General features: G+C 36.6%; 1 protein-coding gene and 1 long non-coding RNA gene across 4 annotated transcripts in view; one reads left to right on the top strand and one right to left on the bottom strand.

The window, feature by feature from the left end:
- Positions 1–13820, top strand: part of LOC106059529 (uncharacterized) — a 134760-nt gene extending 120940 nt beyond the window's left edge. For 2 of the 3 annotated variants that reach the window (XM_056039053.1, XM_056039051.1), the window contains 8 exons: positions 317–467; positions 1739–1805; positions 2585–2648; positions 4425–4519; positions 5635–5818; positions 8038–8133; positions 10155–10280; positions 11894–13820. In XM_056039053.1, coding sequence (XP_055895028.1) covers positions 317–467; positions 1739–1805; positions 2585–2648; positions 4425–4519; positions 5635–5818; positions 8038–8133; positions 10155–10280; positions 11894–11944 — 834 coding nt within the window. In that variant the 3' untranslated portion in view covers positions 11945–13820. Of the gene's footprint in view, positions 1–316; positions 468–1738; positions 1806–2584; positions 2649–4424; positions 4520–5634; positions 5819–8037; positions 8134–10154; positions 10281–11886 lie in introns of all 3 variants that reach the window. The other variant, XM_056039052.1, reaches the window with a different exon arrangement.
- LOC129927793 (uncharacterized) overlaps positions 1–15077 on the bottom strand; it is a 29821-nt gene that overhangs the window by 11322 nt on the left and 3422 nt on the right. Inside the window, exon 2 of the long non-coding RNA XR_008779468.1 lies at positions 4755–4884. This is a non-coding gene — a long non-coding RNA (uncharacterized LOC129927793). The remainder of the gene's footprint in view (positions 1–4754; positions 4885–15077) is intronic.

Here is a 15077-nt window from a genome sequence, read left to right as displayed (position 1 = left end):
ATTGAATTTGACTTATAATGCGTATTATTGCTTGATATACATTGATATACGAGATCTGTATATACAAATATATACTGTGTATACTGTATATACTGTGTGTTTGATCTTTTACGATTTCTGCTTGAAAAGATTAAAATATTTTATTTCGTTAAGAGAAATTCTGTTACCTCGAATATCTACGGCATAAAATAAAAACTTTCTCATCACCCAATGCCATTGGAATATATAGATTTTCATAGTTATCTCCCATTGTTGAAAATCTTCAATACTCAGTTTCATTTCATTGTTTGTTCCAATTTGTATGCGTTCCTTTCAGAAAATGTGTTTAGTGACCGCCATTACGTTACATTACTTCTTGACCAGCATGTTCAATTGGATGCTGGTGGAGGGTATTCACCTGTACGTCCAGCTCATCTATGTCTTCTCAACCACCTCTCACATCGTCAAGTACAGCCTTTTCGCCTGGGGTAAGTAACGCTACATAGGTCTGTGCCTAACCTTTTACCCACGAATGGGCCACTGATGAATATGACATGGGTAACATGGACAGGATCATGGCAAACCAATAGTCGAAGCCATTGAGTCAAAGCTTCTGAGGTTTCATTAAATTCTTCGGGAGGAAGTTGCCATGGATAGGATAACACAGCGCCACGGGTCTATTTCGGCCTACGGGTAGTAGGTTGGGCATCCTGTTTTCTACGATGGCGTTTCAGCAGACCTTAGTAATTACTATGAATAGAGTAAAAAGGGTTTAGGTGGGTCTAGACTCCCCAATCTAGATTTATGATTGTTGTTGTTGTTTTAAATGTTTCGGATGTTCCTTGAAAATTTAAATTATTACATGGCAGCACAAACTTCCCGCGGGATGACGATAGAAGGGTGACTATAGAGACGACAACTCAGGGCCGGCCCTATGCGAAATGGATTGCGCGGTGCCCAGTCAGGGTAGGGATAAGGATAATAAGTGAAAAAGTAAGCTTTTGTATTAGAAAATACATTTGTCTTTCCATTACATTTTATTAAATGAACGCAGACAATGCCCTTTTTTTTTAAACAGCGCGTATAATTGGCGTTCATCAAATTGAATGACGGTCCAAAATGACAATGTTGTCTATTTTTAAGAAGTTTTCAGGAGACTTTAGTAGTTTTAGATTTCCAAGATATTATGGGGAATTAGAAGGGAACCTACTTATAATAGTTACATTTTATAATTTACACCTAGGATTAGGGTGCGAGGCCTAGTGAGGCACAGCAGTTTTGGGGCAGCCATTCTGGCACGAGATTAAAATAATTCGCGCCGAAATGGCCAACGCGTCAAAACGGCTGTGTCAAAACAAACTGCTTCGTACCAGTTTCACACTCCCCCCCCCCCCCAGTTCCCCACCACCCCACCAGAGCGTATATTATAGGAGCATGGATGACCTGTTATAATAAAGCAATAATTACTAATAAGTTCAAGGACATTATGTAAAGGGAGATAATGAACGAGAAGGTCGAGAGAAAGATCTAAACGACATATACAGGCAATATGACTTCAAATGTCCTTTGGTTTGTTGGTGTGTGTCTGTGTGTTTAAATCCAAATTAAAATGGTGTGTGTGAGGAGGTCAGAGACAGGTCAAGGCAGGTCAAGGCAGGTCAGAGACAGCTCAAGGCAGGTCACTTTACAATACTGTTGCATTCTAATATTGAAATGTTTCGTTTTGAATGCCAGCCTAAATTTGTTCTTTCCCTTCTAGTGACACCAGTGTTGATTGTAAGTGTCGCCGCTGTAGTGTTCCAGGAGGATTACAGGAGTGACAAATTGTAAGCTTGATTTCAATATCAATGATGGGCATTGCATTTTGTACGTTTGTTTTGTTATTCAAAAATGAAAGTTTAATTCGCATCAGTCCCTAGACCATTGTTTGACTATTTACCAATGATAGAATAGTTTATACGAATATTACTGAAGTTTACATAGCGAATTAGAGACCAATTATCTACGACGGGAATCAAATTGGAGTATACCTTTCCACCTAGACAAATTGCCAATCATTAAGATTACCCTGCTTGTTAACTGTGTGCCACTGAAACAGATGGCCGTAACATCATCTACCCCATAGATCGCAAGGTCTGAAAGGGGAAACTTTACTTTTACTAACCTTATTCGTGGTAAACCAGTTACTCAGACTAAAATCTCAAACCCTACGTGTTATAATAATTGAAAAGCTATTATACAATCTGAATACTAACAAAATCACTAAGAAATCAAAGAGTTTCAAAAGGGCATTAACAAACGAACAAGGACAAAGAGCTGAATTGTTACTTATTACCCGTTTGGTTAAGATTAGTAAATGTATCCTCTTTTTGGGACATTAAAATAAATCTCTACTCATATTTATCGTGTAGAGATTCGCTTAGTAAGCTTGTTTATAATATATAACGATTGTTTTATTTTAATTACATTTTTAAGTGAGAGTTACAATATAATAGTCTGCTATTCAATTAGACACCATGCATATAGTTCAGTAAAACAATGTTCAACGTTTTGTTGTAATGAAAACTAAAAAGTATCAACCCTCCGTCTTCCGCCTTCTCCACAGATGCTGGATCAGTATTAAGGTTTTACGTTATTTCTTGGTCCCGACATTATCCGTAACCGTCATCGTAAGTTATAGTAAGCAATAGTAGCTTTGTAGTATGTTGTAGCGATGTTACAGTTTGTTGTTTATAGTAGTTTTATATCAAGTTATAATTTTATTATAGTTACTATAATAAGTATAGTATTATAGTATGTTATAGTAATTGGTAGGCGTGGTGGTCGAGTGATAAAACTTGGTCTCAGCACCAAGGAGTCTCGAGTTGAAATCCTTTAGAAGACTATAGTTGTTTTCTATTTAACTTGCGTATTTTTGGACGCTTTTGGGTACATCGTAAAGACGGCTGGGGTGGCTAGCCATAAAAAAAAACATCGTTAACCGTTGCGATCTATAGGGCAGATGATAAAAATGTCATCTGTTTTTTGTGGCCGAAGGTAAACGAGGGTGTCATGTGGCCAGCACAACGACCAACCGTCTTACTTACTCCAACTAATGGCGGGTACCCTTTAAAGCTGTGTGGACTCGAAGATCCTGAAATTAAAAATCCCAGTATGGACCAGGATTCAAACGTCGGTTCGGAAGCCAAGCGCTTTCCCACTCAGCCACCTTGCTTTCAAAGTAGTACATAGTGACATATAAAAAACTCTTAGTTGTTAAAGCAACTTATAAGATAGTGACATGTAAAACGAATAACACAGGACCGACTTCTACAGGACATATTGTATTTTGATCAAATAGAAGGCAGGAGAGCTGTAGGTCGTCCACTCAACATAGTGATACTATGATAAATTTCAGCGCGACAAGAAGCCCTTCAATTTTGTCACCAAAAGCTGGAAGAGAAAAAAAAAAGGCCGACCTAAACGGCAAACAGCATGAAGGGGCGTTGGATGGCAGATCATGCACACACCAGAAAGAATTTAAAAAAATATAGACAAAAATTAAATGTTCCTATTTTTAAATCCAACATTCATTAGTTTTTAAGAGACAATAATAGCTCTATAATTTGTATATATGAGGTATTGTCTTTTAAAAAAAAAAGTATTTTTACACTATCTCTATTCAACTCATATCTTCATGGAGTCTTTTGGGAAAAACCTGGACACACATCTCAAAAAAACGGCCCCAACAATTTCTTTACAAATTTAAAAGTTGATGTATATGGTTTGAAAAAAATAACTACCTTGTTGGTCACACTAGGAAAACTTGAGTTACACGGTTATAATTGTTTAAAGTATACAAAGACAGAAAACATTAAAGAGAAAAGAATATTACACACTCAAAATTCTATGAGCGTAGCCAAAGGGGGTTTTGACTTGAATGCACCCTCCTACAAAGGGCTTTAAATTAAAAACCCCTTCAGATAGTTTTGAGTTTAAAACTCCCCTCCAGCGGGGTTCGAAACTAAAAACTACCTCATCAATATAAAAAAAGCAAATAACACACTCAAAATTCTATGAGCGAAGCCAAAAGGGGTTTTGAGTTTAAACCCCACTTCACCAGAAGGCTTTAAGTTCAAAACTCCTACTCATGGTTTAAAAGTGTGTGTGTGACGGGAGATGGTGGAAAAAAAATCCCCCCACCCCTCCGAAAAAAATTCCTGCCTACGCCCATGTTATAAAGTGTGGTATATTTACACATTTGCTCAACCAAAATGTTTTCTCGGGGGAGGGGATGGGGCAAGGTAAAAAGTGGTCGTAATATTGGACTAGTTCTAGATCTAGAATACGAATTCTAGGCTACACTTGTTTTAAAAACTACCGAAAATTTGTTGCATGTTCTATTTTATATAATCAAAACTTTGTCATCACTTTACTGATTTTAAAATCCTATCTTTATAACACAGATCAATGTTATCATCTTATCCCATGTTATATTAATCATCAAGAAATCCCAGTCATCTTTAAATCTTCTCAGTCAATCGGAGAAAAAACTGTTTTGGTAAGTTCATGTGCATAAAGGCTGTGCATGTAGGATGCGCATCTAAACGGTGCAATAGTCCGGAACACGCCGTTTCGGCGCCATAATCGTTTTGGCAACGCCGTTTTGGTGATGGGACGCTTTGGCGCCAGAAGTTATATCATAAATGGACAATGACTGAAGCTATCCCCCTTCCACATCCAGTACATTTTCAGTGACATAGGTATCTACAGGTAAAGAACAATAGAACTCTCACCTGTACTACCAAGCCAGCAGGTTTGTATCATATTTCAGTTTACATCAGGTCCCATTCTGACTTCACTTCACCCACATCCTATTTTCTTTTTAATTGACGGGTTAGAGGGGGGAGACCAACCGTCTTCAAACTGAAAAATAAATTACGATGTAAATACTTCCATGTTATTGTGAACTCATTCGTTTTATTACTTGTTAACAAAATATTTTACGAGTCAACAAACACTGTATAAAAAGATTACATCTGCTAGCAGGGTTATTGGTGTGGTGATGTTAGGCGTAAAGAATTAATACTCTTATTTTTTAACCATTTGGATATACCTTATATATATATATTATTAAATGGCTTATAATAACATTTCTAACGGTAACCTCCTTATTGTAATCGCATATAAATACTTTAAGATTTGATAGGTTGAAAACGACTACAATTTAAAAAATGGTACGCAATTTAAAAAAAAAACGCGTTTTTTGCTTCAGTTTTGGGACCCAATGTACAGAGAGTACTTGAGTACATCACTTCTACCCTACACTCCCGTCATTGCGTAGTGACGACCAAACTTCTCTCTATTTTTAGCGGCCCCCGAAAGGGGAAAAGACGCTAATAGTTTTGTGTGGCCTGTCTGTCCGTCGGTCTGTCCGTCCGTCCTTCCCGTTTAGATCTCGTAAATTAGAAGAGAAAATGTACAAGATCTGTTAACCCTCTTTCTCCATTCTTTATCTGTCATTTGTCTTTGATATAATTTCATTCCGATGTTCTTTCTGAAAATATTGAAGCCGGCGTGGGTGGACCACTTCGGGGGCCGATTTTGAGTTAATGTTTCCACACAAAATGTCTTTGTAAACTTGTTTTTTTTTCAAATTTTGTTTTTTCACAACAGGACAGGTTTGAAGGCTTCTGTATCATTGCTACCACTATTGGGTCTGACGTGGACCTTCGCCTTCTTTATAGTATCGGCCGAGATATCGACCGTTATGGTTCATTTGTTTACCTACCTTTTCACAATAGCCAACAGTTTCCAAGGCCTACTGGTATTTATATTCCACTGCCTCCTTAGTACCGAGGTAAGGCGCTAGTTTAACAAAGTTTATGTCAATTCCCCCTATAAGTTACTTCTCCCACATCCATTGGATCAAGTTGAAACTTTGGACAATTATTTCTTGTACCAGAAGAAAACAAGAATCATTTCAGAAATTGACTAGAAAATAAATTATTTATTGGTAATTAACTATTTGGTTTGGTATAGAACAAGGGAAAGAAATTGTACTTGACTGATGTCGAGGTGTAAGTAGAATTAGTCTCCTTTATTCTTTCTTTGTCACTTAAAAAGTTTGAAACTAACAATACATAGCTATGAAGCCTATTTTCCGCTGGCACAGAGGTTAGTGTATTGGCTTTAGAAGTCTTGAAACCATGAGTCCGAATTCAAGTCGTAAAACGTTTTAAAATAAAAAGTTATAAATAGCAATTTATAAATATGGTTAAATTGATAAATAATTATTATCTTTGCAATCGAACAAGGGAAAGAAATTGTAATTGACAGATGTTTTGGTATAAGATTATTTAGTGCCCTTGAGGAAGCTTAACCCTCGATTTCGGATTCAAGCGATGACACTAACATTCATCTAGTCATCACCTTCTTCCCCCCCCCCCCCCCCGCACCCTTCCAACTAGTCTAGACAATATTATAGCGTTGAGGAAACTTTTTTTATAAATTATTTTTTGTTTTTCTTGTTCTTCCTGTTTCCTCATTACATTAAGTAGTGGGTTAAACAAGCAGGCTATACAAAAAGATTCTTACAAAAAAATACAAAACTTATCTAAGGGGGAGCACCCCGCATTTACAGTTATATCTTTCAATAATATATCCCTTATACATTATCAAACAAATTAATTACCGATAACTAATTGGCTAATTGTTTTGTTTTGTGAGGTGCAAAGAATAATTGTTTAAAGTGTCAAGTTCGTCTGAGTAAGAGTGTGAGAGAACTAATGTGTACATTTATCTATAGCGACCAAACCCCATACATTAAGCCATATCTGAGAATACTGAAGGATTAATTTTCCTTGTTGGCGTCTGTCACGGATGAATGTGTGTATGTATGTATAATCTATTTTTACAATCTGCGCGAATGACCGGAAGTGTGTTTTGTTGACAGACGAGAGACCAGCGTGTGTGATATACAGTAAAGATGATTAAAGTTTATGTGTTTGATCTAGTGGTTTCATTGTTTTATTTCGTTAACTAGAACTGAACCAGGGACACATAGACGTATACGACCTAAGGTAGATTCTATCGAGTTACTATTATAAATATAATAGGAAAGCTGTGACAGCGTCCATCAAAAAACTAATCACCAGTAATCAATTGGCTAATTGTTTTTTTTTGTTTTGTTTTACGTTGTGTATGCCAATGATTCTTGTCAAAAATATCCACGTGATCCGAGAATGGGTGTAGGAGAAACAACTTGTACATATTTTGTTCTAGACAGACAGACAGAATGAGTTAATATTAGCTTTGTACAATGTATAGTCAAATACAGTTGATCAATGCCTGGGAAAGGCCATGATCTGGAATCCGAATGTTGTCATTCAAACAACAAAGCTGATGGGTCCAAAAAAAATAAATAAAAGGCTGATATAGCTTGGGATCAAAAAAAAGTTTCGCTGGTTCTGCCAGATTGTATTACACTGTGCTTTAAGTTACCTAAGAAACACTGGCTTCTGATTTTTTTCAGTGTTGACACTCGAAGCATCTACTATATTTGGGTTTAGCCGCATCCACGCAATGCTGGGTGTGGGTTTAGAGCTTCTCCTAGATACCAAAGTTAACACTTCCTTCCTGCCCCAAGCTTTCTGTTTTAGGCGCCTTTGCATTCTGTCGGTGTCAACAATTCCAATATCTCCTATCTGAACCACACTTAAAGGTCAAAAGCTAGACTCGTTGGCTAAAGCTATTTGAGACGCCATTGGAATCATTTTATAGGTAGTGGAGTGTTTCAAGTCATTGCTACTTCCGCCAGAACCAACGTTACGGAAATTGAACTTACATTACAGATGGGTTTTTGTTACATTAGAGAGTTTTTTTTTTGTTACATTTGAGATGGATTTTTTTTTGGAATAAAGACCAAGAATAACAGTACCTATAGCTTTGGGCTTTCATCTTTGAACAAATCCGACATGTCCCTTTCCACAAGCCTTCAAATCAACACCATGTAAGAAAAGACTTGGACGTTGTCCCTGCCAACTTGAAGATGACAATTGATCAATTCTTCTTTCTCAGGTGCATATTGCTGTGCGAAACTATTACAGGATAAATTTTGGTAGCCAGTACTGGGAACGTTCCAAATCAAGATCTGAATACAGAAGTAGCGAATATGTAAGTAGGCCTACTTCTGAATTTACTTTTTGCAATTAGCTATGACTGTGACAACTTTTTTTTTTTTACTTTGGGCTGATGGGAGAGTTTCATACGCTAGCTTTTTTATTTTTGGTGTATCTGGTGTATTCAATAAAGAAAGTGTTGAAAAGCTATATATTTTTTTTAAATTATGTTAATTTTTGTGACCCTTTTTCTAACTAAAATCACAGTTTCTAGGCTAAATCATTTGAACTCTAAAGAACACGCAGAGGCCACATATGAGAAGACGACTCAACAAACACAGATGTTTATTTACATGGGGACATCACAAATACATAGAACAACATCTGCCTTGAGCACAGACTCTTCATGAGCTCTAGACTTGGGCGGAATATCGTTCTCTTCTCTCTAATGTCAATATTCATCTCAGTCTAGTCTCTAAAAGGGCGCACCTTCTGCACTATCCTGGGTGTGCATGACAGGTTTATACAGTTTACACTCTATGACCTGAAAATCATTTAATGGGCAACTCACTAGCGATCAAAGGAGATTTGACAAGAAGTTCAACTGCTAAGCAGTGCTAAAATATTTGCTTAATTCTTTTTCTTTAGTTAGTTGGCAACAGGGAAGTTCAATCGAGTGTTCTTGACATTGTTTAGTTTATCGCGAAAATTTTCAACAGAAGGCTGGAGTTTCTTGTCTCTAAAGTTAATGTAACAAAGTATGAGAGGGGAAGACGCGACTGTTTGTCCTGCATTCTGAGCTGCCTGTAAAAAGGCGATTTCCTGGCGTCATGAGTGCGACATTCATCGTTATATGAAATTAATTCTAACAAGGAGGCATCCCAGGTCGATGTAAGAGACATCCGAGGTACACATAGCGCTCATGCGTCTGTAATTGGTGTGGTTTCGGTAAGATCATCTTCGTGTTGTGTCTTGTGTATCAAGAGTTGCTGATGTTGAAAGAAAGGGAGAATTTCAAACATTCTGACATGAGAAAGTAGAGAAGAATCGCGTCAAGGAGACGTTTGGAAATGTGTTATTTAAGAGAAAAGAACTGTCTGAATCGTAATTGCTACAGATGCCTCTTGCGAAAAAGAAGTTCTAAAAAGTCTGACTTAAGGAGCACATGTTTTTCTTTCAATTCTTTCAGTTTTGAAACATTATTAAAAATGTCACCATTTGCTTGATTAATATCTAAACAATGATCTAGTCTATCATTACGATAAAAATATTGTTTTTTGTCCCTTAAGTGAAAGCCTAAACCCCCCTCCTTCTCCAATCCCTTTTGTCAGCATGTGGTGTCCTTCTAGAGTAGCACTCTCCACAGTTTGAGAAACGCTGCTATAGACTAACGGATTCTTTGTAGAAAGGCTTAAATATATATTTTAATTAAAAAAACAAACAAACAAAAAACAAATATTGTATGAGTTTTTTTCGCATGTCTTTCATCATTGAGGCTCAAGACTGGAGTTTGAATTCAGACTTCAACATCACGGAAACCTCCCAGATACCCCGCCCCTCCCAATTGGTCCACAAAAAAAGATGTGACCATATAGCACTGAGCATGCTATATTCATGAAAGTTGCGCTAAACTAAAGCTATTAATAAGCAAGGTCACAAAGACAGTTTTTGTGGAAACATAAACTCAAAATCGGTCCCTAAAGTGGTCCGCTCAGGCAGGTAAAAAGGCAAAAGTAGCCGTTGCATCAGAACTTTGAAAGATCTAAATATCATGATGTGGGATTTTCAATATATTTTCAAGTTTACGAGATCTAAACGGGACGGACGGATGGACGGAAGGAAGGAAGGACTGGTGGACGGACGGACAGACATTCCACACAAAAATAATAGCGGAGAACGCTAAAATATTTCCAATCTAACATATGTATTAGTGTTAGTTAAGATCTGAAAAAACAAATAACATAACTTGATTAAAGATATTGATGTAAAGTCACTGAATATAAGTTTTGTTATTGTTTTTTTTTTAAGTTTTTAAAACATTTTGCTTGTTTTTTAAATTGCTCCCTTCTATCACAGAGGAAGTCGGAATTTGATTCAAAGGAAGACCGTGTCGAATCCGTGATATTACCGGAGCCCGTCGTTAGCGAGGAAGTGGTCCCACAACCAGCTGCAAGTTTGCAACGCTCACGACAGATGTCTGAGGTAGGGTCACCTTTCAGCGTCTAACTTTTCTGCTAACATAAAATATATTCACGCGAGGCTTTAATCTTCTATGATTGACCAACGACTTGGTGATGTCCCAAGCTAGAGCTGAACAAAAGTTGTACGATACATTCTCTGTCCAGCGATCTGATAGAAACAAGGAAAATGGGTAAAACTATCTTTAAAAGAAAAACAAAGCTTATCTAAGAAGAAGAATCGGAAATACTCTGCCATATATCTCAACACTGCAGAAATAAGCTTCCATTTTCTATGCAAAACAAAATGAATTAATTACCACTAATTGATTAATTAACTAACCGGTTAATTTAAAAAAAAAATTGATTCTTGTATTGTTGACTATAAATAATTGTGCAAAATGTCAACTTCTTCAGAGAATGGAAAGTACAAGAACAGCCGTATACAAAACGTATAAAGAGAAATAACTCCATAGATACAGCCACATCTCTCAATAGGTAGCATTCAGTACCCTGATTCGATATGAAATAAAGTAATTAATTACAAATAATTAATTTAATAAATGGTTAATTTTTTTAATTGATTTATGTTTTGTTAGATACAATAAATAAATGTTTCAACTTGATCCGAGAATGGGTGTGGGAGAAATAGCGTGTACAAAAACTGTACCAGACAGACAGACAGATAGACAGAGTGAGTTGATATAAGCTTGTAATAATAAGAAATAGAGCCGATTAATATAAATTGCGACAATTAATTAGAAGAACGAAAAGTAGCTTAACCCCAAAGTCAACGATGTCATTCAATAGTTAGAATCTATTCATCTATTTATCTATCTATATGTCTATCTATCTATTTATCTATCTATCTATCTATCTATCTATCTATCTATCTATCTATCTCTATCTATCTATCTATCTATCTATCTATCTATCTATCTATCTATCTATCTATCTATCTATCTATCCATCTATCTATCTATCTATCTATCTATCTATCTATCTATCTACTTAATGCCTCTGACAACCAGTCCTACTCCTGGCCTTCACGTTTCCACTAACAGGAGAAGGGGAAAATGCGAGTATCTGGCGCTTAAGCCGGTAAGTTTCGGGCAGGAGGGGCTCGTTAGCCATGGCTGGCTACCCAACAAACCTCTGCTGCCGTGTAGCTACACCCCATCATGGAAAATGCTTCAGTAGTCAACCCTCAGGAAAAATTCAGGAGCTGGCGACCCTCAGACAGTTTGCAGCACCCAGTGCTACACCCTGGCAGACCCTGCGACCCTGCTGACCCTAAACTGTATCTGCACTGCCTTTCCTTTGGATACATCAGCTGCGTGGAGAGGGGGGAACTGATGTGAGGCGTCATCGTTCCGACCAAAGCTAATGCCCAGGCATTCATCTCATTTCCATGAGATGATCCATATTTGTTTCGCCACCAAAGGAGGCCATATTATCTATCTATCTATCTGTTTATCTATCTATCTATCTATCTATCTATCTATCTATCTATCTTTCTATCTTTTTATCTATTGTCTGTCTGTCTGTCTTCATTAAAATAGCCATACATACATCCGTATTGAATAATTGTTTTTTTTCATTTATGTTTTTCTTTCACATTTACCTTTAAGGTAACAGGTACAGCTGTCTGAAGTACTAGACCAGAGCACGTCAAACACATCTGTCTAAAGTACTACCCTAGTGAAGCAAGTCAAACACTGCTGTCTAAAGCACAACCTTGTGAAGAATGTCAAACAATGCTGTCTAAAGTACTACCCTAGTGAAGAATGTCAAACACTGCTGTTTAAAGTACTACCCTAGTGAAGAATGTCAAACACTGCTGTCTAAAGTTCTACCCTAGTGAAGAATGTCAAACACTGCTGTCTAAAGTACTACCCTAGTGAAGAATGTCAAACACTGCTGTCTAAAGTTCTACCCTAGTGAATAATGTCAAACACTGCTGTCTAAAGTTCTACTCTAGTGAAGAATGTCAAACACTGCTGTCTAAAGTTCTACCCTAGTGAATAATGTCAAACACTGCTGTCTAAAGTTCTACTCTAGTGAAGAATGTCAAACACTGCTGTCTAAAGTTCTACTCTAGTGAAGAATGTCAGGAATCAAGATTGAAGCACCAAACTGAAGGCATTGGTCATGAGCGATTTCACAATTGTTTCGTTGCTGCTACAAAGTACAGCTTGGAGAGTGAAACATTTTCATTTCTTTTTGTCGATATTCTTTGAACTTATTTGTTCACAATGCTTATTGGTCATTATATTGTGTTCCTCTATAGGCAAGTAGAGGATGAATGTGTATTATAAATATTTATGCTGTATTTATGCTTTATGTTCAACGCACTCAGTAGTTTGTATTTAGCCTCAACTATTTAATTTGTAGCACATAACTTTCAATTGTGTCTCTATTTTAATCACTACTTAGATTTACGTTGTTTAAACTTAGATATAAGCTGTTAAGGTTTAAACTTAGATACAAGCTGTCAATGTAAAAACTTGGATATAAGTTATTACTGTTTAAACTTAGATTTAAGCTATTGTGGTTTAAACTTTGACATAAGTCTGGTTTCCAAAACCAGCCCAATCTGTACTGAGCAATTGGTAAAACGTTTTTTCCCCAGGACTCTCGTGGAGAGAATGTGTGATGTCTTGAGGACTCTCGTGGAGAGAATGTGTGATGTCTTGAGGACTCTCGTGGAGAGAATGTGTGATGTCTTGAGGACTCTCGTGGAGAGAATGTGTGATGTCTTGAGGACTCTCGTGGAGAGAATGTGTGATGTCTTGAGGACTCTCGTGGAGAGAATGTGTGATGTCTTGAGGACTCTCGTGGAGAGAATGTGTGATGTCTTGAGGACTCTCGTGGAGAGAATGTGTGATGTCTTGAGGACTCTCGTGGAGAGAATGTGTGATGTCTTGAGGACTCTCGTGGAGAGAATGTGTGATGTCTTGAGGACTCTCGTGGAGAGAATGTGTGATGTCTTGAGATGGAAGAAGGTCAAATCATTGTCTGCATTAAAATGTTGGCAGTACGTTTTCCCGCCATTTCAACTGGTGTTAAATTTTATTTCTAAACTACGAAACCATGATTAAGTGCAGAGTTAGTATAAATAGCAGACTACGCGCAGGCAGTATAATCAAGGGACTGTATCGTGTATAAAATGTTAATATTAAAAACGAATGAGAAATTGTTGCAATCACATATCACTCTAACTTTGACATTATGTCTCGCTATGATAAGGGAGGGCCATATAATCAGCAAGCAATCGGGTGGATTGAATTCACTCATCAAATTCGTTGCATTAGAAAACCTCTTAGTGCGCATGCGTTTTGTCTTCTGGAAGTCAAGGATAAGACAAGAGACGTTCCACACATAGACATCCACAATACATCCACACATACACATATAAATACATACATGACATACAAATCTTAACCTACAATCTTATACTCAAGTAGACAAAAATATAAATGATTTCCTTTAGCTGCTAATCATTTTCTTTCTGATCTTCTAAGGCAATTTTCGGTACAAAATTATCTATTTAAAAAAAATCAATGACAATACATTTTATTATCAAATTGAATTGATTTTTAGTTGTTTTGTATTTTATCCTCTTTGCATGCTGTGGTGAAGATGTTTTGTTTGTTATGAGGCCGTTTGTTAATTTATAGAATGCAATACATTGGGTAAAATTCAGTTATACATCAAGGAACAGTCTTAGGCCCACTACTATTTTAATTTACATAAATGATTTACCAAAGTGCATTAGTTCAGGAACAAAAGTCAGATTATTCTCAGACGATTGCATAATATATAGAACAATAAAAACAACACAAGACACAGATATTTTACAAAGAGACTTAGATGAATTACAGAAATGGGAATCAAATTGGAGCATGTCTTTCCACCCAGAAAAATGTCAGTTATTAAGAGTAACAAAAAAACTAAAACAAATTAATTCCACTTATTTATGGCAAACCAGTAACACAGACTAAAAACGCAAAATACCTAGGTGTTATAATAAATGAAAAACTGTCATGAAATCCCCATATTGATGAAACTATAAAAAAATCAAACAAAGAATTATGGTTTATTAAAAGAAATTTCTATAAATCAAATAAGAACATGAAACTAAAATGCTATTTAACCTTGGTTAGGCCAATAATAGAATATGCATCCTCCGTTTGGGACCCCTCAACTCAAGAAAACATTAAGAAACTGGAACAGACACAAAATAGAGCTGTGAGATTCATAACAAACGAATATTCACATTTGACTAGAGTAACACCTTTAGTAAAATCATTAAATTTAGAAAGCCTTTAGGACAGAAGGCTCAAAAGTAAAGTAGCAATAATACATAAAACACTGAACCATAATCTTCAAATACAAAAACAAAATGTAAAAAAATACGCAGAAAGACACAAAGATAAAGGTGCATTCCTCGTCCCATATGCTATTAGAGCATGGAATGGGTTGCCTGAGCTAGCCAGGAAAACCAGTGACTTGGCAGAATTTAAGTCATTGGTTGATATGCATGACTAAATGCATGACGCGTAGGACGTAATCATCTTCTTTTTTGAAGTAACGTCTGTATTACATAAGATAAGATAAGGTAATTTATCAAATCACAGATGACAAATTGTTTGTAGTCTATTCTTGAATGGAGATTGTCACGATGAACTCAACAATGTCAAGGACGCTAAATAATTAAACGTCACTGCTGCCAACAAAAGAAAACATAGAATTGAGCTCTTATTTGAGTAATTTCTCAATGAGTGGCAATTCATCTTCTTATCAAACCAAGAGCTTTACT

Source organism: Biomphalaria glabrata, chromosome 8 (genome assembly GCF_947242115.1).
Source record: "Biomphalaria glabrata chromosome 8, xgBioGlab47.1, whole genome shotgun sequence".
NCBI lineage: Eukaryota > Metazoa > Mollusca > Gastropoda > Planorbidae > Biomphalaria > Biomphalaria glabrata.
Note: the sequence above shows the minus strand (reverse complement) of the source record. Positions and strands in the feature narration are given on the sequence as shown.